General features: G+C 51.6%; 6 protein-coding genes across 6 annotated transcripts; 2 read left to right on the top strand and 4 right to left on the bottom strand.

The window, feature by feature from the left end:
- Nucleotides 1-579: 579 nt before the first annotated feature.
- Nucleotides 580-2,564, bottom strand: LOC113146790 (novel plant SNARE 12-like). The gene is made up of 3 exons (XM_026335176.1): nucleotides 2,391-2,564; nucleotides 1,324-1,608; nucleotides 580-846 (listed from the first exon to the last, which is right to left on the bottom strand). The coding sequence occupies exons 1-3, from the start codon at nucleotides 2,562-2,564 to the stop codon at nucleotides 580-582; spliced, it is 726 nt and encodes a 241-aa protein (XP_026190961.1).
- Nucleotides 2,565-4,296: 1,732 nt separating this feature from the next.
- Nucleotides 4,297-7,371, bottom strand: LOC34622076 (probable dihydroorotase). Its single transcript, XM_026335320.1, has 12 exons — nucleotides 7,241-7,371; nucleotides 6,987-7,074; nucleotides 6,722-6,817; nucleotides 6,441-6,491; nucleotides 6,201-6,329; nucleotides 5,888-6,007; nucleotides 5,549-5,704; nucleotides 5,361-5,419; nucleotides 5,165-5,263; nucleotides 5,024-5,134; nucleotides 4,651-4,699; nucleotides 4,297-4,419 (listed from the first exon to the last, which is right to left on the bottom strand). Exons 1-12 carry the CDS (start codon nucleotides 7,369-7,371, stop codon nucleotides 4,297-4,299), a joined length of 1,212 nt encoding a protein of 403 aa, XP_026191105.1.
- A 1,307-nt stretch (nucleotides 7,372-8,678) lies between these two features.
- On the top strand, nucleotides 8,679-11,228 carry LOC34624133. The gene is made up of 4 exons (XM_026335312.1): nucleotides 8,679-9,019; nucleotides 9,121-10,892; nucleotides 10,986-11,077; nucleotides 11,199-11,228. The coding sequence occupies exons 1-4, from the start codon at nucleotides 8,679-8,681 to the stop codon at nucleotides 11,226-11,228; spliced, it is 2,235 nt and encodes a 744-aa protein (XP_026191097.1).
- Nucleotides 11,229-11,302: 74 nt separating this feature from the next.
- On the bottom strand, nucleotides 11,303-13,673 carry LOC113146795 (phytepsin-like). Its single transcript, XM_026335186.1, has 18 exons — nucleotides 13,323-13,673; nucleotides 13,208-13,260; nucleotides 13,053-13,152; nucleotides 12,944-13,002; nucleotides 12,852-12,889; nucleotides 12,667-12,791; nucleotides 12,560-12,612; nucleotides 12,481-12,496; nucleotides 12,358-12,427; nucleotides 12,295-12,301; nucleotides 12,138-12,234; nucleotides 11,996-12,082; nucleotides 11,857-11,943; nucleotides 11,762-11,803; nucleotides 11,625-11,711; nucleotides 11,550-11,566; nucleotides 11,467-11,480; nucleotides 11,303-11,406 (listed from the first exon to the last, which is right to left on the bottom strand). Exons 1-18 carry the CDS (start codon nucleotides 13,671-13,673, stop codon nucleotides 11,303-11,305), a joined length of 1,407 nt encoding a protein of 468 aa, XP_026190971.1.
- Nucleotides 13,674-16,258: 2,585 nt separating this feature from the next.
- On the bottom strand, nucleotides 16,259-19,737 carry LOC34624131 (sporozoite developmental protein). The gene is made up of 8 exons (XM_026335375.1): nucleotides 19,075-19,737; nucleotides 18,950-19,016; nucleotides 18,724-18,899; nucleotides 18,519-18,666; nucleotides 17,582-18,464; nucleotides 17,349-17,529; nucleotides 16,609-17,286; nucleotides 16,259-16,552 (listed from the first exon to the last, which is right to left on the bottom strand). The coding sequence occupies exons 1-8, from the start codon at nucleotides 19,735-19,737 to the stop codon at nucleotides 16,259-16,261; spliced, it is 3,090 nt and encodes a 1,029-aa protein (XP_026191160.1).
- Nucleotides 19,738-20,592: 855 nt separating this feature from the next.
- Nucleotides 20,593-22,916, top strand: LOC34624130. Its single transcript, XM_026335385.1, has 11 exons — nucleotides 20,593-20,625; nucleotides 20,728-20,897; nucleotides 21,009-21,093; nucleotides 21,191-21,321; nucleotides 21,418-21,538; nucleotides 21,653-21,783; nucleotides 21,920-22,022; nucleotides 22,140-22,304; nucleotides 22,432-22,554; nucleotides 22,644-22,710; nucleotides 22,825-22,916. Exons 1-11 carry the CDS (start codon nucleotides 20,593-20,595, stop codon nucleotides 22,914-22,916), a joined length of 1,221 nt encoding a protein of 406 aa, XP_026191170.1.
- The last annotated feature ends 271 nt before the right edge of the window (nucleotides 22,917-23,187 follow it).

Below are 23,187 nucleotides of genomic sequence, written 5' to 3'. Positions count from 1 at the left end.
CGGGCGCAGCCGCCTTCGGCATCTTTTGGCCGTCCCGGTGTATAGCCAGCTTTCCAGATGCCTGCCTGCCTGGCTACCCAGCAAGCAAGCTAGCTAGCTACGAAGCTGTTCGGGCTTTACGTGAGTGCGTATTTCTCTAGGTGCTCGACTGTTTTTGCCTTGATCCTTCGCTGCCAGTGTGCGCGGCGCTCTGCGCCGCTCAGTTGCCACACCGCCTGGCGCTGCAGCGTACAGCCTGCGCTGTCGTGTAGAGTGCCTGCTTGCCACATTCCCTGTGGTCCGCAGCTGCTTTTGTGCCGCTTAGCACCTTTCGCCTCTTGTTCGACCTCTCAGTTGTGGCGTGAGCGGCAGGAGGGCACCGCTGGCGAGGTTTTTACTACAACCCTAGCGCTGCTGCAACGGTCGAGCGAACGGCGCGTTCATCGCTATAGCGAGCCTACATGCCGTCTGCTCCGCCTTGACTCATGCTTTCGAGTAGCCCAAGCCGAAGACGCAATTCGCTCAGGTTCCTCTCCCCCTCATCCTCCTACCGACACCTGGCTAGGGGCTGCCGGGTTCACGTGTGTAGCTCACGGCACGTCACTTGCCAGGGAGCGCGATGAGGACGACTGAGGCGATGAGGAGGAGCGTCACGCAGCAACAGAGGCACTGCATGCATCTGTCGCTGGCTGCGTTTTTCGCGATTGTCTGCGCCGTCTTTTTGGCTTGTGCCAAGTTGAACTGCACATCGTCTAGACGGTCTTTTACCCCTTCTAGCTGCTCGTTCTGCTGTTGCATCTTGTGCAAAATAGCGCCTCCCATGTCCTCAGTCTCTGCGACCAACTGCTGCGTGCGGGCAAGACTTATCTGATTGTGATGACGGCACAGACACACACACACACAGACCACACGGCGCTCGCACGCGGTGCACGAACGGCTCCATCCGCCGACGGGCAGGCTTCTACCCCAATACGGTAGGACATGCATCGAGACGCGAGAAAAGGAGCCGCCTCCTTCGAATTACCCCCTGAACCCATCCATATATTAATATACACATATATTACATATGAAGTGACACTTGGCCTCTAGCAGCACTTTCCACAGCCACTCCCTCTATAAGCCCAACCGTCTCCATCCACCCTCACGAAGGGCAACACGCCTTCTGCGCAGGCTCCCCCGGTGAGCGCCAACGCGCCTCCCTTAGCAAAAAGTATCCTTGCCCTCCCCTTTTCGAGAATTTCCCATTAAAAATGCTTCCCAGTGCCAGCACACCCCCCCCCCCAGCAGAGGGAAGGGACGCAAGGCGACACAAGTGCCCCTCTATGGGCATGCTCAACTGCGCACTTGCGTTTGATCCTGCACTTCATCGCCGAGCATGACGAGCTGCTGCCTCTGTTGCTGCGCTGAAAGATCTGGCGTCTCCTGCGGCGGCTCTTGGCCGCGACTCACGCGCTCCAGCAGCTGCTCCTTGCTGACAGCCAGCAACTGCGTTTCGCATTCCTCGCTGATAGACGCAAACTGCTCCTGGAGAGACCGCTGACGCCGCACCAACCGAGAGATCGACTCGGGAGTAAGCAGGGAAGACGAGCAGCGCAGTTCTAGCGCCACAGAGCGACTGCACACGCTGGCCTGAGGTTGGGGGTAACATCGGACACACACATATATATACATATATACATACACGTATATATACACACATATACACATATATGTACATACACACACATATGTATATATATACACATATATATATATATACATATATATATATATGTATACACACATATATATATATACACATATATATATATGTATACACACATATATATATATATATACATATATATACACATATATGAATATATATACATAGACACATACATATACATACATATACACACAAGTACATATATATATACATACACACATATACACATATATGTACATACACATATATATATACATACATATAAATATATATACACATATACATACACATATATATATACATATATAAATATATATACATATACACATATAGATACACACACATACACATGTATATATATACACATATATATACATATATATATACACACACATATATATACATATATATATATATTTACACATATAAACATATGTACAAATATATATATATATATACATAAACACACGCATATATATACACATATATACACGTATATATGCACACATATATATATACGACGCGCCTACACGACGAGGAAGTGCACTGTAGAAACACAGAATACCGTGCTTGCAATGACCTCCACACGCTGAAGAGGCCGCCTACCCACCCACGCACCATCACCATTCTCTCCCTAACAACAACACAACCGGCAATCGAGCCTTTGCTGACTGCTTCTCTCGCAGCTTGCGTTCAAAGGTACCTCTTGCTGGAGTCGGTGGATACGCGTAGTCGCCTGCTGTCTGTCGTAAGCGCTTCTCGGCGGACTCGCCGTTAGCTGCTGTAACGCATCACGCAGATCATGCACTGCCTGCTGAAAGCGCTGCAACTGCTCCTCCACTTCAGTCCCGTCCTGAGTGTCTACCTCATACTCCATTGCCGTGAGCGTCGCCTTCCTGTAAAGCAGATTCCGAGACGTGCACCAGACATACACGCAAGGCCATCTAAGAGGCGCTCAAGACTCTGTCTCGCTGGCAGATGACGGACGGAGGCGCCAGCGCCAGCCAGCTGCTGCACATGTTGCTGCTCTTCGTCTTTTGCTCGCTCTAGTTCTTCCACACAATGCGGATGATGTGCCCGTTACGCAGCTGCTGCTCTTGACGCCGCTGCAGCTCTCTGCGCCATGCACCCTCCGCTAGATATCACAAGCCAGCAGGCACTCAGCCCTTGGTCCTTGGGATTTTTACCCGAAAAGCCGGCAAGCAGATTTCGACGCGTGCCGCCCTAATTGCCCTTTATGCTGCTACAGGCAATCACATAAAAGGACTTCTACTGAATTCAAAGTGCGCGGGCGGCACCGCGTGCGCGTTTGATCGGTATACGCTCTCGACTTGACTTGGCTTTCCCGCACCGTGAATGGCGAAAATTCCATAGAAAGCCTTCTGAGCGCTCTTCGCCGATGCCTTCTGCCTTCCCCTCTGCGCACAGAGTGGTTATCCTTGACAACAGGGGCTCGTGGAATAAAACGTTCGTACCGTCACCGCGCCATGCAGTTTGCAGCTTGTCAAGGTAGGCGAGTGGAACGGCAGACGGAACCCCCCCAGCGTAACCTGAAACAAGGGGAGCAGGCCTCTGCGAATGCCAAGCTCGAAGAGAATTTTTGCGCGTCAAGTGCTCAGGAGTGGCAGGCGTGAAGGGGCAGAAAGAAGAAGCAGGCGTGGCAGCTGAAGCCTGCGACCAACCTAAACACGGAGAGCTACGGACGCTGTTTACGGGGCCGATGAATGCGGCAGACGTCCTCATAACACACTTCCGATGGCAAAAAACAAGACGAAAAAGCATTTAAAAGAGTACTCTCTCAAGGTTTCCTTCTCCGGCTCGGCTACACTCCGGGCCCCTCCAACCATATCGGGGCTTCAACAGGCAAAGACTCCCCATGTGTAGAAAAACGAGAAACCATCGATCGACGGACTGTGTACAGACCCCATTATTTGCCTAATATTCAATTAGTGAATGAAGAAAAGCTCTAAGACAAGGCAGCTGCGATGATCGCCTGCCTGGAAGAGGCACCCCCGCGAAAGCTCGAATGAGCTGGGCATGGGAGTACCCGTTAGGCTTGCGAATTCATGCCCCTAGTAATACGCGTCACGGCATAGGATGACGGAAACTGTGAAAGTCTACCAGCGCTGCTTCTCATGCTGCAAAAACCAAAAAAATTTTGAGGCCCCTCTTCAATTGGCTAATGCACGCCGTGAAGGGAGCGGTATCGAGAAGGGTCCCTTTAGCGAGAAAGCGCCAAAAATAGGACTTTTCGTGCAGGAAACCCCCTCTGGTCGAATGCATATTTGCCGTCCGAAAGGCTTGCGGCAAAACAAGTGAAAAGAGCTGCCTCGGATGAACTGCTAACTGGGTAGTTCAGACACTCACACAATAGGTACCCAAGCTAGGGGCCAGTCCAGCGCCCTTTTCTGCTGCAAAGTGACAACTGCTACGCCTTCTCGCACAAATGTTAAGGTCGGGTGAAGGCCCTACCAGCCCAACTGTAGCTCGTTTCCCAGTAACTGGCCAGCTCCTTTGGCTGGCCAGTTACTGGTGACCTATGGACATACCCGTTCGATGGAGCGGTGTGTGGACGGCGGCTCCTCAAAAAAGCTGACTGACTACAGCAGTTATTTCTCTAGCAGACTCTCTGTGAAGGGCACTATCCTAGCAGAGAAGGCGAGCTCTTCGCCGGCTAAAAAAGGCACTAATTCCTCTGCCAGGCCTTCTTCTTCGCCAAAGACGCTAGGGACCTGCAGACCACAACAAACGCACAGCATGGACTGCTTATTCGCGTCACTTTGGACCCCGTCGCAAGCCTCTAGGAAGCGCCTACATGCGTTCTCGCCCTCAGCAGCAGGGCAGGAAGCTGCACGCCTTGTTTTAAGACCTGCAAGGTCGCCGTGCAGCAGCGGCACTCTGTGCTGCCTCCGCAAGTTTCAAAGCAGTGAAGCTCAGATAAAAGGCCGTGTGCAGCTGCTTACACGGCATGGCGTCGGGTCCAGTACCACGCAGTCTTCGCCCTCCACCAGCCCTGAGCCGCACACCATTTCTTGGAGGGGCGTCACACACCACTGTCCGTACTGCTGCATGCGTGCATGCTGCACGGCGGAGCTCGAAACACACGGAGCATCCGCTGTCGTGCGTCGCCTGTATCCTTCGAGCGAAGAAAACTTCAATCCCGCACGCAGGGAAGGAGCTGCGCCCCCCAACGAGAAACGGAGGGCTCTGTAAGTCTGCCCATGCGTTGACGGTTCCGCACTCCCCCAGGATCGCGAGTCTCCTCAAGCGACGCGGCGGAACGATTGCACGAAGCACTCACCTTTCCTGGGCAAGCCGAAGAAGGCCGCCGCGTTTTCGCAGGCAAAAGCCCGCAGGTTCTTCAGACACCCTGCACGCGACAAAGTATCGGCGAGATACTGCGCGCAGAAAGGGCAGCAGGCTGCAGCTCCGCACGCTAAATCTTGACTCGGACCCCTTCAGCGGCGCCGCTTCTACACAGGTGGGACTGCCATACGGAGGAGTGGCGTGCTCACCGCGAGAAGAAGCGGCTGCGTAAACACACCAGCAGCCGGTGGCTCCGCCTCCTTCTTGTGGCTGCGCATGCATCGAGAGGCATCCAAACTGCAGGGTAAGCGGTGTAGCGACGCGTCTCCCGCACGGCTCCCCCGTTTACGCGCGAACAATCGCTCACCGGGGGTGGGGGGCAGAGTCCGAGCCGAGGAAAAACTGCGGATCTCCCTCTCGAACAACCTGCAGCATCCAGCCCGAAGAAAGGGAAGGCGCATGCAAAACACATGGGAAGACAAAGGACTTCCAAGCGCACCGGCGGGAAGGGCGCTCGTCATCCTACACACTACCCAGGAGCTCCCGCATACGGACGCGTAGCAGTTCATCGCGGTCTTGCTGCAGCTTGGCTATGGGCTTGCAAAAGTTATGTGGGCAACAGACAGTGGGGGGGAACGAGCGAGCTCCAGAAGCAGCTTCCTTTATGTGCCGTTCAACCTCCTCGGACGCCAAGACGTCTGCAATGGTCAACTGTCAAACATGCACACCAAAACGCATGACTGCCCTACAATTAAGCGGAGAAAGAAGGAAGACAACAGGAGGCGCCGCGGCGCTACCTGGTGCTAAGGACCGCGAGGTGCATGCGCGAAAAGCTGCCTGCCTGTCGGAGGCACAAAAAACAAAGAGCCCTCTACTCTCCGTCTGTCTGCGCACTCTGAGGTGGTGGGCAGTGATGGTGGCCGCGACATTGCGTTTGCCTCTGACAGCGCGAACTGCAGCGGCTGTGGAAATATGTTCAAAAACGATCTTCAAGTCGGGGTACTTGGAATGAATCTGCGGAACAGAAATCAAAACAGAAATCAAAAAACACCATGAAAAAGACATTCGCAAGGAGGGTTTGAACGACTCGGAGTGTGGCGCTGCAAAAGGCGCTCTGCCACGTGCGGTTTGCCGACTCGCCTAAGCCACCGAATTCTCCCCTTTTTCCCCCTGTTTTCCTCCCCCGCCCCCCCCCCCTGGCAAATACCTCTTCAAAGGCAGGAAGAAACAGCTCCTCTGCTCGGAGAAGCTCGGCGCCGACTTGTTCGCCGTGGATGTGCAGAGTCAGGCCGCACGTCTCTAAGGTTTTGAATACGGGGTGGAACCCGGACAGATCCTGCAGAAATGACAGAGGCCATATGTAGCACGCCCCCTGCAGGCAAAAAGTAGAGGCAAAAAAATTGACGCCACGCATGCCCGAGCAAAAAAGGCGCGCTCAATAGCTAACCTCCACGCCGCTATCCGAATTCGTTGTAACCCCACGCGGATACAACTTGACCTGAATGAAGCACACAGTTCACGACGTGCGCACCATACAGCGAAGCAGAAAGCAGGCATTCCAGAACCACATTTGCTGGCACGCTACGTAGATCTGCGCATTCATAGTTGGCTGAAAAACACCGAATGGGCTGCTTTCAAGACTCCTTCTTATTGTGGCAGGCAGGGCACGAGGGCATCCCAAGCGGAACAGGCACGCGCCGGCTTTCGGAAACTTGGCAAAAAACTGACCCCGACAACATGCGACTTCTTCGCATTCTCGAGGATATCCTTGCAATCAACCTCCGGGGAGAGGTAGAGCGTCATTAGATAGTCCACCTTTGAGTCCTACAGCACACAAGCCATGGCAAACTTCGCCTCGGCGGGCAGAGCATCCAGCAAAAGCGCCACTTCTGCGCGAAACGACGCGTGCAGAGCCGCAAGAACGCTTCGAAAAGCTTCTAAAAGAGACACGCAAACCCTGTTGCGCCTACATGAAGATGTGTGTGTAACGGACTTGCTGCAAAAGCTTCTCTCGGTACGCCAGAGCCTGGCCGCAGGTCACTATGGGTGGAATGGTGTTCGGCATTACCACGACGCGGTTGCTGAGACAAAGGAGAAGACACAAAAATGAGTGAAAAGCGACAATTAGACTGCGCTACCTCCCTGCGCCCGCCTCCGAGCCGTGCATCGACGCTCAAGCAGTGCAAATCGATACAGCGCTGCCCAGCGAACTTGCAGAAACGTCGAGGCTGAGCCGCGCTTGCCCACCATCCGCCTCTCCTTATTAGAGGGGTGACAGCCTCCATCAGTTTTCCTTGCCGTAAGTGCGTGTGCATGTCATCTCCCATGGGCAGTACCAGACGGCCGGGGCAGGCGGAGCCACAAGGGAGGCTTGCCATTGCTGCAAGAGCCAGCCAGCACGTTGACGAGCTACCCTCGGATTCGCCTCGCAGGAGAGCGTAAATTGCAAGCAGTCTTGCTGTCTCGAGGCTTTCATGGACGCTTCTTCCTAGCCACCACACATGCACTCGAGGCTTCCAGAGTGTGGGGCTGGGCTGTATGCGCGGAGCCGCCTGTGTATTACAGGCCTCCTCCTGCTGCCTACGGGGATGCACCACTCCGTGCACCTTTAAACGCTCGTTATTTGCGGTGTACTTGATTTTGCGGCTTTAACAGACCCTCTAGAGCAAGGGGCTTGCGGCGACTACAGTTGGTGCTGCCCTTCGGCTTGCCCTCCAGTGTCTCTCCAGGTGCATGCCGTGCGGGGTGCAAGGGCCTCTCGGCTTTGCAAACGCCTCTCTTCCCTCGTCTCAGCATGACAAAATATGCATCTCGCACAGCTGCCTGTTCTTGCCTCCAGCCTGATCCTCCCTCGTGCCCTTCCCACTGCCCCCCCGCTCTCCCCCCCCTGCGGCTTCAAGAGGCTGCGTAAGCCGCGTGGCGCCTGTGGGCAGCCGTCGCGCTTCTCGAGGCACTGCAGCGTCTCAAGGGGCCTGCCAAGTGCTTGCCGTGCGGATTTAGGGAGGCGGCATGCGCGAGGATCCATTAACTTCTAGACTACCGACTCCAGAGATCAGAAAGCCCCCTCGGAGGGGACAGCCGAGGCGGTTCAACAGCAGTTGCATAGAAGCGCGCGCACACCCCTAGCGGCAGCTGAGTTCGCGCCGGCTCTTCAGACAAGCGGCCAGCCCTCCATCCGAGCAGACGGGCAGGGGGCGTCGCTCCTTCGTGTTTCGTGATCTGCGCAGATTGTCGTCGGGTGTCTCGACACCAGCAGGCACGCCATCACCACGCAGCGGAGGGATCTGCGCGCTGCGCTTTTTCCTCACAATGGGCAAGGATCGCAGCAGCAGCTCAGAGGTAAGGAGGAGCGCTTCGAGGGGCAGGGACGAGTATTGTGGGAGCCGCCGCAGAGGCAGACGGGCAGAATACACGAGTACAGAGTACAGGAGGCGTGGGGGTGGAGGATACCACCGTCATCCGCATCTGCCTCCAAGTTCGGAGCACCGCGAAAGCTACAGACGCAGAAGTCTTTCGGGTGCAAGGTACGCGCGAGACACGCGGTCTTACTGCAGCCCACGCACAGCGCCGCCGTATCGACGGCGGAGCCGAAGTCTGGATTCTCCCCCGAAGCACGAGCGACACGCGCAGAGAGATGCCGCGTCGGCGCGATTCGGCAGCAAGGCTGCGTATCTGCGCTCTCAAAATGCGCGTCGAGAACTGTCGCGGAGTCTCTCCAGCGGCGGGAGGCGCAGAAGTTCACCCGTGCAGCGGAAGGCAGCCGAGCGGCGAGGCGACGATCGACGCTCCCCTTCTCGAGGCAGGCTCCGCCATCGCGAGCGACGCGATGAACGCAGCATGCAGCGCTACTCGGTGGAGCGCCGTCTGCGCAGGGAGCATACACCTGAACGGCGCAGCCCCCCGTATCGCGATACTGGTCGTCGACATCGGGAGCGCTACTCCCCCGACAGACGTGGCGGCTCAGGGAGTCGTTCGCGGAGTCGGGGTAGATCGTTGCAGAGCGAGCCTCGCCTTTCTTCGCGGAAAGCCTCTCGGGGACGCATGACGCGCTCTCCAAGTCGTCACTCGCCAGCGCGCGATCATCGCGATACGAAGTGTTGGCGCTCGAGTTTGACGATTTCCCGCAGTGTTTCTCGCAAGAGAGGCGCTGCTCCCTCCACCTCGGGGGCAGGCGGGAGACTTCCTTCCCCAAGAGGCGGTCGAAAGGAGCATCGTCGGAGATCCGAGAGCAGTGGCGGATCGCGAGGGAGGCATGTCGCCAGTGCGACGCGGCGCTCCCAGGTGAGCGAAAGAAACCTGCGCAATCGCGTCTCCACTGGCTCCGCGAGGCTCAGGGAAGAGGAACAAGCCAGCCGTCCCTCACCTCGTCATGATCGCGACACACATCGACGGCGATCCGTCAGCGCGTCCACGCGCAGAGCTGCCGACACCCCGAAACGGCACTCACAGGATTCCGCCAGATCGCCCAGAAGAGTTTTTGGCAGCAGATCAAGGGAAAGGACGCTGGCAGAGCACGAGAAACACCCCGAAACGCGCGAATCGCGTTCACGACAGTCCACTGCTTCTCCGTCAGCTGAGCGTCCAACTCCTGAGCTCGTTTCCAACCATTCATCTCTCAGTCATGGGGGGGACAGGAGTGAGGAGCCAGACGTGGCTAGCCAGGCTGTGAGGCGTCAAGATCAACAGATCTCGACTGCGGTGGAAGCCTCCACGGCTCACTCCGACGCCAGGGAGTCAGAGACGCCGCAGCGCCTCCGCGGGGGAGAGAATGCGCAATTGCGGGATAAGAGTGAGAGAGAAGAACCCGGAGTCAGGCAGATGGCTTCATCGCTTTCGCCTTCGCTGCGGCATCGAACTTCCGAAGTTGAACAGGACGACGCAAAACTCGAATCCTCCTCTGCCACCGAGCTCCCTGCACCCGAGCAAGCCAATTCTGCAGACGCTCTACATCCCTCTGAATCAGTCATGCCACCAGCCGAGCCCGAAGAGGCCGCTGAGAACGGCAGCTCTAAGGGAGATGCACCGTTCAACAAGGAAGACAGTGCTTCCTTCCAAAAAGAGAGCCACAGCTCTCGACAAGACAGTTCCAAGGGTGACAGCTCCTCGTCGTCACTGAGAGAAGTGCCCAAGGGTCAGACTGACGTTTCCCTTGACGCGGATGGGAGGACGAGTTCAGTCGGAGAACGAGAGCATGAAAACAGGGTGGACACCCGTGGAGCAAATGCTTCGCGTGTTGATGAACCAATCAACGCAGGTAAAAGGTCACTTTCAGGCGAAAGCAGTACGCACAGTTCTACTAAAAGAAATGCTGCAAAGCGCAAGATTGTGGCCACTGCACCCTCGGAGTCGCGATTCGTCACGACAGACATGCACCCAAACTCTAGGGAATCCCCTTCCAGAACGCGCTATAGAGACCAACGCCTGCTATCAGAGAGGGGCGACTTCATGACCCCCAACGCTAACAGATTTCAATGGAATAGACCTTACCGGCAGAATCGGTTTGAAAGAGAGGAACGTTCCGATTTGCCGTCCTCCCCCTTTCCTAGCAATAGCGGCAGATCTGTGAGGCTTCTGCCAGGGCGAACGGACAGGAACCTCTCTATTTCATTGCAGCACCGTGGCCGTAATGCATATCCAAACGAATTGCGACAGATGCAACTGCATAGTGACGCCTTCCAAAGACCAGGCCAGCAAAACTTACGCCGCTTCCAAACAGCGCCAGTTTCGCCTCAACTCGCTGGAAGCCGAACCAGGAAAACGGTACGGCAGCTCTCGAAATGCGACACTTATGCGTTCGCCCAACTCAATGTAACTAGACAAGTGCTCATTTCTTGGTGTATGTCGCGTCTGCAGGTCGGAATCTTAGGCAGGGGACTACCAGACCGAAACCCTGTAGCAGGTAGGCTGCCCTCGCTCATCCGCGCAGCTTACTGACACTGTAAAGCTTCGCAGTGTTATTATTTCCGGACTATTGCTTATTCTATGTATGCAGGGGTCAGCAATGCGGATGGAAAATGGAGTCATGATCTCTTTGAACAGCTCTCGAACGAACCAGAACGGAAGCGTCGCAGGTTTAATCTCTATGTAAGCTGCCTAAGCCGATTGCGAACTGTGAATTCCATGTGGTGCACCGCGTATATTCAACCGCCTATTGAGATGGTGGTATATTTTTTCTTATACTGCGTGCTTTCTGCATGCTTTGCAGGGAGAAACGCTCGAAAAGGTAGACGACTGAATAGAGACCTGTCCACAGTGCACCTATGATGCCACGTATCGCACCACTTAACATCCAGATTATCCGGCATGAATTTAAAAAAGGCTCAGTGCTAGTACAGCAGCGCTTGCTGCAACGAACAGTGACGCCGACACGGATGTCGCGGAGGATGGCATTCCCTTGATCTCTGTACCGGTACCTGTTAATATTGTTGCAGTAGAGACGCTGTATTGCGAAACCACATGATCATCACACGTACCCTCGTGATTCGCCCTACATCATTCGTTACAAGGGCGAGTCATGGCTTTCGTCGGAAGACAATAGACTCCTTAACAAACCTACCGCATGAATCCAACCATCTGAAAGTGCAGACACATACGAAGCAAATCGTTTGTATTTTACTAGGCGTTGTCATACCATGTGATCGCGGTCGAATATGGTATAGTATTTCCGGATGAAGGAGTTTCCTAGTACGAAGAGCGGACCACGAGGCGCTGGTACGTCCTGCCACGAAAGTTAGTTTTGACGGCGTTACATATGCGAAAATCGCTTACCATTGCCATGAAGCCGGCGGCGCAGCTGCTTGGATGGCTTTTCTGCACGTCACTTGTTCCTCCAGCGAGCTCCTCTGCAGTTGCGTTGTGCTTACGGAATCGATTTCCTCGACGATGTAGTCTCTGGGCTCAAGTGTGAAGTTCACAAGTCTTCCGTAAACGTCCTTGAGGACAAATGTGAGCTAAAGGCGGAAATGACTTGCTGAAGAAGAGAAGCAGCAACTGCACTCTCACGGTCGGAAGACTTTCAATATTCGAACAGTCGTCTCCAACGTCTAACGCTTGAATGAGAGGATTGATTACAGATGTTGGACCCGTAACCTGCAAAAATCTGCTTGGTCGCAAGGCCTGTTTAGCGTGCATGTGCATGACATACCAAGCTAGATCCAGTATCGACTGCTGCATGGCAGCCGTGCTTTTCACAGACACCGAATGACTTCCCGTTAATCTTGATTCCGTGAAGGCCGATCTCCCTACGAGCATGTGATGAACTTGGGCCCCAAGGTATTGCAAAAGTAGTGTTAGGCACAAACCAGTAATCTAAGAGTAGCAATTTACATATGCACTGATATGCAGAGAGCAAACTTGTTACATACCAAGGGAAATAACGGGGAACCACTTCGGGGTGTGTCCAGTGAAGGTGTACTTGGGGTCTGCTGCTCCAAACTGGTGCGACTTTGCGGTCATTCATCATGTCTCGGCAAGTGTATGCATTTTACCGAGATCTCTCCGGGCCTGAGTTCATCAACTTGATTTTACAACAGGCATGCAGGGTGCACATTCAACATGCGTATTCACTTGTCGATGTCTTCACTCATGTACACGGAGAAAACATTTCGGTCCAAGACTTTCTGAAAAGACAATATAACAGAAGGAGCGCAATGGGCATTGCATTAGTAACCTGCCTCCTTAACCATCTGGTCCACGATTGGCAGTGCGCTGGGTGGAAGTCCGTCTTCTTGCGTGAGATCAGGGAAGCCCAATCCAACGAGCCCGTCAAAGGGCAGATCAGCGAACGGATGAGTTGATTCTGTAGAAGGCGTATGCCCACTCGTCCTTATGCCTTGCCCGCTTTATATGAAAGACGCACCCTCAACTGCCAGCCCGATTGCCTGGTTTGGAACCTTGCTGGATAAAGGAATAAATGACTGCTCCTCAATCGCATTGCAGCTTGTGACCTACATGCCACCGATTTCTACGACGTCTCGTCCCATTTGTAGGATACACGCTCCAGTTCCGTACTATAGACAGCATTAGATGACGCATTTTGGGCATATGGAGTGATAATTACTTGTATAAATGCTACTGCGGGGTCTCCCGTCGCAGACTGCATGGGGGAGAAGGTGCTGGAGTACTGCGCGTCAAATTTCTCATGGGGGACACATCCCCCCCTGCGAACACCCAGTAACAGTCTGAACTGCCAGCCTCCATTGGAAGAGACAGTACCTGTCGCATCCTGCTGCGGGAACCCAGAGGTTTGATGAGCCAGTATCGAAAACCTGGGGTAGCAGAAGCGTTCAAACTCTCCATGAGTGGCAGACGACGAATGTGGATATCCTACCACGACGAACCTTCTCCCAGGAGTCCCAATTTTTATTTCTCCAAAGTACTGACTGTTGTGGTAATTGAGCAATTCTTGCCTCGCGAGCATCCCAGAAGATCCGACACTCGCCAACGTTGTGTGATGGTCGATCAAATGCGAGACCAACTCGCCAAGACCTGTGGACTTATAGCGATTTTCCAGCTTGATTGACATAGGTGGCTCGCGAAACAGATTCCTGTGAATCTCTGCTGTCTTTAGCACCACGCCTTCAGGTTGCTCAAGCATTTTACTGAGGAAGCTGTGTCGGGTACCAGTTGCAGAAAAAGTGCCGCAGCTGGTTAATCCAGCCACGAGCAGAAGCAGGCGCATTGTGCCTAAATTTTCGTGGCTTTGGTCTTTGAGGCAAGCCAACCTCAGATGGGCGGCATCTGACATGAACGCTGACCGGCCAGCGAACTCTAGCCTGGCGCTTCGGGTGTATGCACACGAGAATGCGCATACCTCCTGCACGTCTGCACAGTATCCAATTAGTTGCATTAACAGCAACGGTACCATATGCATAAGGCATTCACAAAGCATTCTTTTTCGAAAAAGGCAGTCCTTTCATCCTAGACGCCCGGGTCATCAGCCAAAGAGACTAAAATACACGTTTCTGAATGGAAGCCACAACAGGCCAACAGTACCATGGGGAGGCCTAAGTTTTTTACAATTAATGATTTGAGCTTTATGTCAATTTTCTGTTTCAAGATTCAGCAGGTTCAAGAGTGCCCTTGAGAGCATGCGCAAATCCACAAAAACTCCAAACGTTTCTGGTTCTATTGGTCTGCTACTCCAAGTGGGGACCACACCAGCATACTTAATGTCATGTTTTATGGCAGTTTTTTTGTTAAGATAAATCTCCTGTACACGAACAAACAGAACAAAGCTACCGAAGTGACCCTGCTCCGAGAGTCCCCCGAAACCTGGCTTTGTCGTTCATTGCATTTCCATCGGAAAGAATATGCTCACTTTTTAGCTCCTACATTTAAAAGGCCCTTTGTTGATAGAGAGCACAAAAATGGCCTCTAGTTTTCCTCTTGCCAATCCCGCAACTTTGCAAGCCCTACCGTCCTTAACTCTTCCGGCTCTGCAAGAGAGGGATTGTGGGTTGAAGCCCCTATTAGAGACCCCTTTATCTCATGTCTATGCTTCTAATTTACACAAATCGACGCGCTCACTAGCAAAAAAAGGTGCGGAATCGGTATTCAAAACTGCGGGAGAACCTCCGGCCCCCGAGCACAAGCTTCTTGGGGGACATGGGATTGAGAGTCAAAAAAATAGTGCAGAACCATCGCAAGCTAGCCTTTCAATAGGCACCCAAAGCAACAGGTCGCCCAACGTGCAATACAAGTTGCCTGTCGGGCTTGCCTGCTCAAAGGACACGCAGTCGCCGATTATCCTGGAAGAATGCAAGTCCTACTGGGTTGTGAAAATACCTTTGAGGTGGCCGCTCAACACGAATACTAAGAAATTTAGTAGTACATCCAGTAGTAACAAGGCTTTGTCAAGCGAGTCACTTGCTAGTTTCCTTCGGGCTCTTCACCCGCAGGGAGATTTCCCAATACTCTCGTCTCAGCGCCACAATTTTGGCGTGATTCTCTACCTTGAGGGCCAATGGACTGGTCTCTCAATTGTCGCAGTGTCTGTTGAAGCATATGAAAATTTTCAACGACTTTTTGAACAACAAATGATCCATTGCTACTTGGAATGCTTCGTCAAGGGCCCCGCGTTGCATTCCACTACTCGACTCTGTGGGAAAACAACGATTAGCAAGACTCAACTTTATATAGATGTTCTGCAAAACAGGGTTTGCCGTGTGCCTGGCTGTGGAAATGCAAACAGCGCTCAAGGCAGCCATTGGCGTTCTGCTACCGTGGACGCAAAAGATGTGGTGTCAAATCTAATCCTCCGAATTAATTTTCCTCCAATATTTTTACAGCATATACTCTGGTGCAACGGCTTGACGATTACAAGTAATCCGTACATGGGGAATACGATTAAGGACTTTGAAGACTCAAATGGAACGCTGCTTTGTTTGGGTATAACATTTCCGCATTTCGAGACTGTGACTCACGTCAAATTGCAAACAGACAGCATGGATGATTCTCAAATTCATGACTATTATCCTTCGAAAGAGGGAAGCCTATTTCTGCATCGTCCTTTGGTTCAGTTTCTTCCTACTCAGCTTCCTTCGTGGCGGCTGTCGCACAGGTGGTGAGATGCTGGAGGATTTCTGTTTTATTGAATCATACAGTCTAGACAAAGCGAAGCTTTACCAACAATACGTTGACACCAGTCATTGCTTTTTCGTGTGCATGCAGGTCACTCCTGTGTGCTGGATTGCTTGCTGCTCCACCACTTGCCCGCTCTCAACTGTTCACAAACGTTGCCGATTGGGTGAAACAAACTGTTTTGTCTGGAAAACAGTACTATAATACAGCAAGACTGCTTTTACCAAGGTGTTTGAACGGGATTTCCACACTTGAGCAACTATTTAAAAATCCAGATGCTTCATTTCGCGTTACTGCCTTTAAAAATTGGGCTAGGCCACGAGCTGCGTTTGGAGACGTCACGATATTTTACGGCGAGCATGACGGTGCTGCTTGGCTAAAGGTACCCCGGTCATGGAACGGCTAATTTCGATTACTCGGAAAACGTCTACGGTGTTATTGATACGAATCTCTGCACATTTTGCAGGTGTCTAATTTTAGCATGCACCATGGGGAGACAGTTTTGACTTGTTAGCAGTGCATTGCATAATGTTGCTTGATTACCCGCTTCTTCAAGTTAGCAACAAACCCAGAATGATCTGAAGAGCATAAATTGTTAGAAGATTTGGCCTATAGTTGTACAACAGTGGTGGAGATATGCAGAGTCATTAAAATAATTGGCCAGTCTTTTAGTGATCTAAAAGCTCAAAGATCCTCCAAGAGTTCGAAAAGTGAGACGAGGCTAGACTGTAACTCGCACACAGACACATCCGGGAAAAAGCCATTTGCTTCCTGAACTTTGGAGACAAGCTTGTTTTCAAGAGTAAGCAGTTTTTCTGGGACCGCTGCATCAGCGAAAAAAGTATTTATTTCGGATGGCTTAAACGCATGGACATTAATCTTACCGCTAGCGTGACGGCGAAGAAGCGTAGCGTCTTTTGTTTTGCCGATTAGTGTAACTTCCTCCGATGGTTCGGTGTCCGCAATCAGCTTAACAACCTAAGGACCATACTATTTTAAAGATTTTAAGATCAACAAGGGCGTTATTCACACACCATTCTCCTCGACGGATCAGAGAGCTTCGAAAAGGTGCGAAGCAACTGTTTTAAGGAAAAATCGCTTTCGAGATACTGCAGTTCCAATTCCTTCTTTTCGAAGCAATTTGAATGAAGGAATATCTCTCCCGCAGACTTCGCGAATTCTTCCGAGAAATTTGCCTCCTTCTTCGTTAACTGAGCACGAACAGAGTCCTTCCAGCGCATCAATTCGTTGTCTACCATGTTGGCAAGGTAATCTGTTGCTTTCTGCAGTTCAGCATCAATCATTTTAACAACTTCGTCAGGATGGCTTTTTGAGCCCTCCAGAAAACAATGAAGTAAGGCGGTAGAGCTGGCCTGGGACTCCTTTGCTCCTGCAATATATCCCAGCTGTGCCTCCGTGCGGAGGGAATCGTAGATTCTACGGTTGAGAAATTGGCTCAGTACGAAGAGATTCACGCGGTCCTCGATTGAAGGAATGCCCAACTGGAGCTGGATCAAAGTGGCGTGGTTCTTATCTCCCTTGATTGGGTTTGCAAGAGTTGCTTCAATGGTCTGCCTCTGCTCCATTGCAAGAGATTGCACAGCTTGGTCATGACTGATGGGAGTGAAACCAGCCTGCTGTAGGAAGTCTTCGACAAGTCCAAGAGATTGGTCGCGATCCACGTTCCCCATAACAAATGCGTCAACATGAACCTGATAAAACAGACAAATTTACGGGCAAAATACAGGGTGAGAGAATCAAGTACACAACGAACGTTCTTCAGTTCCTTAAGCTTGGCAAAGGAGTTCTCATACGTTGTCTGTTCAAGGGCATTCAGTAAATCCTTGCGACTAAATGCGTCGTTGCGCGTTAGAACCGCCGCAGCCTCGAGGGCGTGTTCAAACGCCAAGCTGGTGGTGGGATCAGCGAGGAGCTTCATTTGTCTGTCTTTTACTCTGAAAGCGCATTAAGGGTTCTCGACAAAATTCTCAACGGTTTTGTTCTTACCTCTCAAAGCGCTCTTGCTCCACAATCGATGGATCCCGCAGCAAGTCAGCAACGTGGGACATAAGTTTGATGAGCTGCGTTCGTGTGTAGCCTTCAAATGCCACATGGAAACCGCTTCCTCTGAAACCCAAGCTATGGCTAATGCCACAATTTTGGAAGTCCACAGTTTCCTCCTGTAGGTGCTCTGCCAGAGCTGCAAGTGCAACAGAACCTTGCGTCCTGGAGAGCAGGTCGGCTTTTGTTTTTGGAATGCTCGCATTGATCTGTACAGCGATCCGTGGGAGGGCAAAGGATCCTTGGCCTTGCCACCACACAGCCGTTCCTGTGTTTCCCCCTTGCTCGCTGATGAGTTCTGGCTTCGTGAGACCCAGGAGACCGGGTATAATTTTTAGTTCAGATGCCTCAGGAATGTGTAGTAGAGGCGGTGGCATGCGAAAAGCGTTTGGGGAGGCAGTCAAGACGGTCATGGCTACTACGTGGTGCTGTGGGATATCAAGCACTTTGAATTGCACGCCATAGTAAGGGTCTGTTTGGAAGTCCTCTATCTTGGAAGTAAACTCTGGATCTGAAAATGCAATTATTGCGCTTGACGGGGACATCTGTTGAAGTAGCTGGTTCGTGAGACGGGGGTCAGCGTCAATCAGCAGCGAATCTCCCGCGATGACATCGTACGGCTCGTAGGTTAGCAAATTGTGGGCGAGTCGTGCTGCTTCCTCCATGAGTGATGATCCTGGTTGCGTTGTATGGAAATCGATTTGCGACTGCTGAGCCAGAGATGCAACCAAATCATGTCCGACGCCATGATCACGTAAAAAGTTGATGTATGAAAATATTTCCTGGAGAACGAGACCGCGGTGGGCAGCGCCCTTCTGAGTTAGGTCGACTGGAAAGTGAGTCAGTAGATCATGATTGCGGAAACCTAGCAAATGATTCTTACCTTTTATGCCAAATAGTGTAGTAACGGTATTTCTATCCACAACAGGGGTAATGCCATTCGCCAGACCGAGAAGCCGGAGTCGCTGTGCCAAAGACCCCTCTCCAGTATATTCGAGCAGGTACGACAGTACGCTGGTAGGTTGACTTTTCTGGATTGGGAAAAACTGAAATGGGCCTTCATGAGCAGTTTTTGAATGTGTACTTACGTAAGATGTAAGCGTAGGTGGGAGGCCAAAGGCCATCCATAGACGAGGCTCTGGGGAGAAACTCTGGAGGTGGATGAACTTTCCAGTATTACTGCTGTCAAAAGGCGTGACAGTATCGAACATCGGGCCAGGACACTCCACCATCCCAAGCCAGTCAGCATGGCCCGGTGAAATGCCTACGAGAATTGTGCACACATTTCCGATTCTCACTCATGTGCTTTTTTACCTTGGAGCTTCTCTCTGACGAGGGACTCTTGTTCATCAAGCGATTTGGGGGAAATCGTCACAGCAACCTGCGTAAAACGCCGCATATTATCCTGCTGCCCCGGGAAGCAAAGACACTGTGATCACCATGTTGGATCCGCAGTAGTACTTGTTGTGAAAATCTTGAAGCCGTTCCACGACGTCAATCCCTTTCGCCTTAGGGATGGTGCTCAAGGTCTCGTAGTTCCCAGTGGAAAAGTGAGACATGGGTCCTTTGGCCAGCATACGTATAGTGTACCACACTCGATCATCATCGTTGGGGATGTTCTTTTGATGTTCCGCTTCGATAGCATTGACTTCCTTCTCTTCGTATTGACGATTGAACAATGGCGCTTTGAAGAATTCAGCGAACCGATCCAAGGCTTCTTCAAAAGCGTTGTCCTTGACCTTATTGAAGAAAACGGTTTTTTCTTCGTCTGTGTATGCATTATTGGATCCCCCGTTTTCCGTCAAGAAGCTGTCGTAGCTCTTGGGATCTGGATATTTCTCTGTCCCGAGGAACAGCATATGTTCTAAAAAGTGCGCCAGTCCAGGAATTTCTACAGGATCATACAAACTGCCAGCATTTGCAGCGACGGCGAAGCCTGTCTCAGTTGAACGGGGGTGATGCACAGCTATGGCGCGTATGCCATTGTAAAGCTGATAAAGCCGAAAATCTCGATAATCAGCTTCTGGTTTAAGGATATCACTTGCGAACGCCGCAACCGCAGATAATCCAACCCATACACCGATAGTCGCCACGATCCTCATTTCTGCTAAAAGCACGTAGCAGAAAAAGGAAAACTTGGATCCGTCGAGTTCAGCGAGGTGAACTCTCGAAGTTCTGACGCACTTCATGACAGCCAGGTGTTTGCGGCCAGAGCAGGTGTCCGTACACCCGTCCTTGATCCACTGCTCTGCCGATTTGTGTGCCTTGATCTCAGTTGTGCATTAGGCTTGCAGCCTAAGTATTATTCAGTGTGCCTATTCGCTCTCAAGAAAAACATGAAAATACCACTGACCACAATTTATACACCAGAATAATACGCTCATAAGGGTGAATCTTACCCGTGGGATTCTAGAAGTCTGCACACTGTCACTTCCTCCCATGTTTCAGAAAATCGCTTGGCGGTGCCTACAACGTAGTCTTCTATAGCACTAACGCCTGATTTAGACCGCATGTAACTATGCCTTCGACTGTTTTCTAGGAACCTTTTCCCCTCACTTACTTGTTTCCCATGGTAGTCTAACGCCCTGCAACCCCTGGCTACTACTGAAGATCACTGTAGTTTCAAGTGATGAAGCATAGACGGCGCTCGTAGACCTAATTAAATAAGCGCAGAATATTTCCATATTCAAATTGAAATGCTGGATTGTTTTTGCGATATTAGCAGCATCAGGCTTGTGATTAGAAATATCCGCCAGTTGCGTCAATGCGTGCATGCGCCGCGCAAAAACGTCGGAACACTGCAGTGTCGGCGGTGATTATTGACAAACGGTAAACTCCCAATAGATGCACAGAAGATGCCCCCATGGCTCTACTAAAAGGAAAAGGCACGGAAAGCGGCTGAGACATTGAGCGGGTGGCCACTTTCCCCAAGTGGTCGTTCAGCTGTGCGCAAGACCATGACCACCGATGATAGGGAGTACCTCTCCCTGGTGAGCTGGTAGTGCAGGATACTAGCTTAGATTTACTTAGTGATGCAGCGTGCTGTGGGCAGACTTACCGTCTACTCGAGCAGCGTCTGTGCGGCTTTTCAGAAAGTCATGCGGCTCTCGCAGCCGTCATGGGATCCTCAGTTATGGCCACTTGTCGCTCTGAATGGTATTAACCATGAAGACGGGGACTCCAGGCTGGCTACGGCTGAGGAGTCAATAACCACAAAGTGGTTGGAGGGTGCCCACGCCCTCCTGCTGCCCATAACACAGGGGTAAGCTTGAACCAAGAAGTTGTGGCTCTGCTAGCTACTGCTGTAGTCCAGCCGAGCCAGCATACAACATGCGCATGAATATCTGTGCGTATGATGGGGCCTGGTGACCAGGCGGGTTTTCAGCGGAGAGGCGTTCTCGGCATACATCAATATTGCCAACCCGTCAACGACTCAAGCCATCAACGTCAAATTGAAGGTGCGTCTATGGATTATTGTATTTTCGCACAGTGCCGGACATGAAGCGCTGTTGTGAAAGTGATTATTTGGCGTGTGAGTGCTGTGGCTTGTGGCAGGTTGAGCTCTTGTTAGGAAGGTCGCGGTCTCTGCTCTTCGATAATTCCGATGACCCAATTCGAAGTCTGGATCCTGATGATTCGTTTGATTGCACTATTGTGCACCACATTCAAGAATCAGGAACTTGCATGTAGGTCATTTTCTAGAATGCTTCTTCATTCCTAGCCGCAACTGAATGCACAAGAAGCCACATGGTATTTCGCTGTTGCACTTCCGTGCGAATTAGGCTCGTCTGCTCGATATCACACTACGTCGCCTCGTCCACAGAACCAAAATCATTTAAGAAGTCTTTCAAATTTACAGCTCAAAGCCCATTCAAGGTTACCCACAGCATTATGCACTTGCAAGTACGACCTTTGAAAACATTTTGTCCGTTCCCCTACGCAGCTGATCTCCAAGAACGTTTGCTCCTGCCAGCTGCGTGCACTGTGCTATGCACACCAATGATCACGTGTTCGCAGGACAAAGCGGTCGTTGAATGCGTACTGCACAACGTTTCTCAGCAGTTTGTCTTCCTTAACGAGGCTTCTGTACTCTGCTCCGAGGGCTTAGAATGCACGCGACTTGATTGCGCCGCACCGTTATCCGACTCGTCAGTGCACATACCAACAGGCCAATTAAAGGAAATTTTCATCGTGGGAGCATCAGTCATTCTTCTTGGATCGCAGCCAGGTGTTTGGCCTGACCGAAAGTGTGTTGGAGGTTCTTTGCGTTCTTATGTGCGCTAGGCTTTGCAAAGGGGTTTTCAACTTTCGGCCAAAAGACTGCTTCAGTGTACTGTTTGCAATCTGTCCCGCAACTCCTCAGCTACGTTTAGAGGACATAACAAAGGTAAGTTATCCGAGATGGAGGAGTGCCGTCTGGATCACTGTTAGATGGTGGAAGAATAGCCATTTGACTCGTTGCTAGAGGGTCCGAGTTATGCGAGAGCACGGCTCTGGCGGGAAGGCATCTGTCTTGCTGCAGCATCTTTCAAGTTTGGGGCAGCTGATGCTTCAGTGGCGGACGGCGTCAGGAGGAGTAGGGACGTTGAGTGACTATCTTCTGACGAACGAGCCCACGCCAATGCAGCCGCTCGAAGTCCGATTAGCTTCATTCCCGCCATCTGTGCAGGTATGTCGCAAGGCATTAGACGACGCGATCGTCTGTGGTAGACTCAGAACGTGTATGGGCTTTCTACAAACGGGGTGGATGTCGGCGTCCAACGAGGAAGCTCTCTGCGGATGTTTTTGGACTGCAGGTCGATTGTCCATTTACAATCGAATTGGAGATCATCAATCGAATGCATACCACTTCAGACCTCGTGCTTTCCGTAAAATTTAGGGAGCTCGAGCCATTTGTTCTTGAGGGACCAAGCCAGCTGGTAATTCATCTTGCCGTATAACACCCGTACTGGGCAGAAAGTAAACGTTGTTGCACTTGGTTTTCGTGGATCATGCGATTCTATTTCAGGCTCTTGGATGCCTTGGCCCCCAGTCCTCAACCAAATTCACCTTTGAAATGCAGTGTCTCGAACCAGGTTCGTTATGAATAACTTGTGCGCAAGCGTGCTGGCTCCATCGCATTCATACGAACTACTGCCGCTTGAAGCACAATGTCTGTATCGCCAATTGCGATGATTGTGCGGCTGCAGGATTTCATTCGATAAGAGGCATTCGGGTTTGCGATTCTAAGAGTCAGCACAGTGTTGGCATCAGTCCGCCATGTCACATCTTAGCCTTCTAGGTTTCATAAGAACATTTTTAAAGAGACTGTATTTTTTTAAAAATAGATCAACATTTTACAGGTACCCAAGGCTCTTTGCAGAGCAGAGCGTCGGTTAGAGATTTTGGCAGTGCTGCAATGCAGTCTAGCAGCGAGACTCGCTTAGACCGGATGATGCACGAATAATTGCGGCTAGACGGCCCAGGCTGTCGGGGCTTGCTACTAAGTCATACTGTGAACAAAGTGCTTTCCCATAATACTCGCCCCTGAAAGCTCTGTAAGACGACCCTCG

The sequence above is a fragment of the Cyclospora cayetanensis genome, unplaced genomic scaffold (genome assembly GCF_002999335.1).
Source record: "Cyclospora cayetanensis isolate NF1_C8 unplaced genomic scaffold, CcayRef3 CcayRef3_contig_112, whole genome shotgun sequence".
Classification (NCBI taxonomy): domain Eukaryota; phylum Apicomplexa; class Conoidasida; order Eucoccidiorida; family Eimeriidae; genus Cyclospora; species Cyclospora cayetanensis.
Note: the sequence above shows the minus strand (reverse complement) of the source record. Positions and strands in the feature narration are given on the sequence as shown.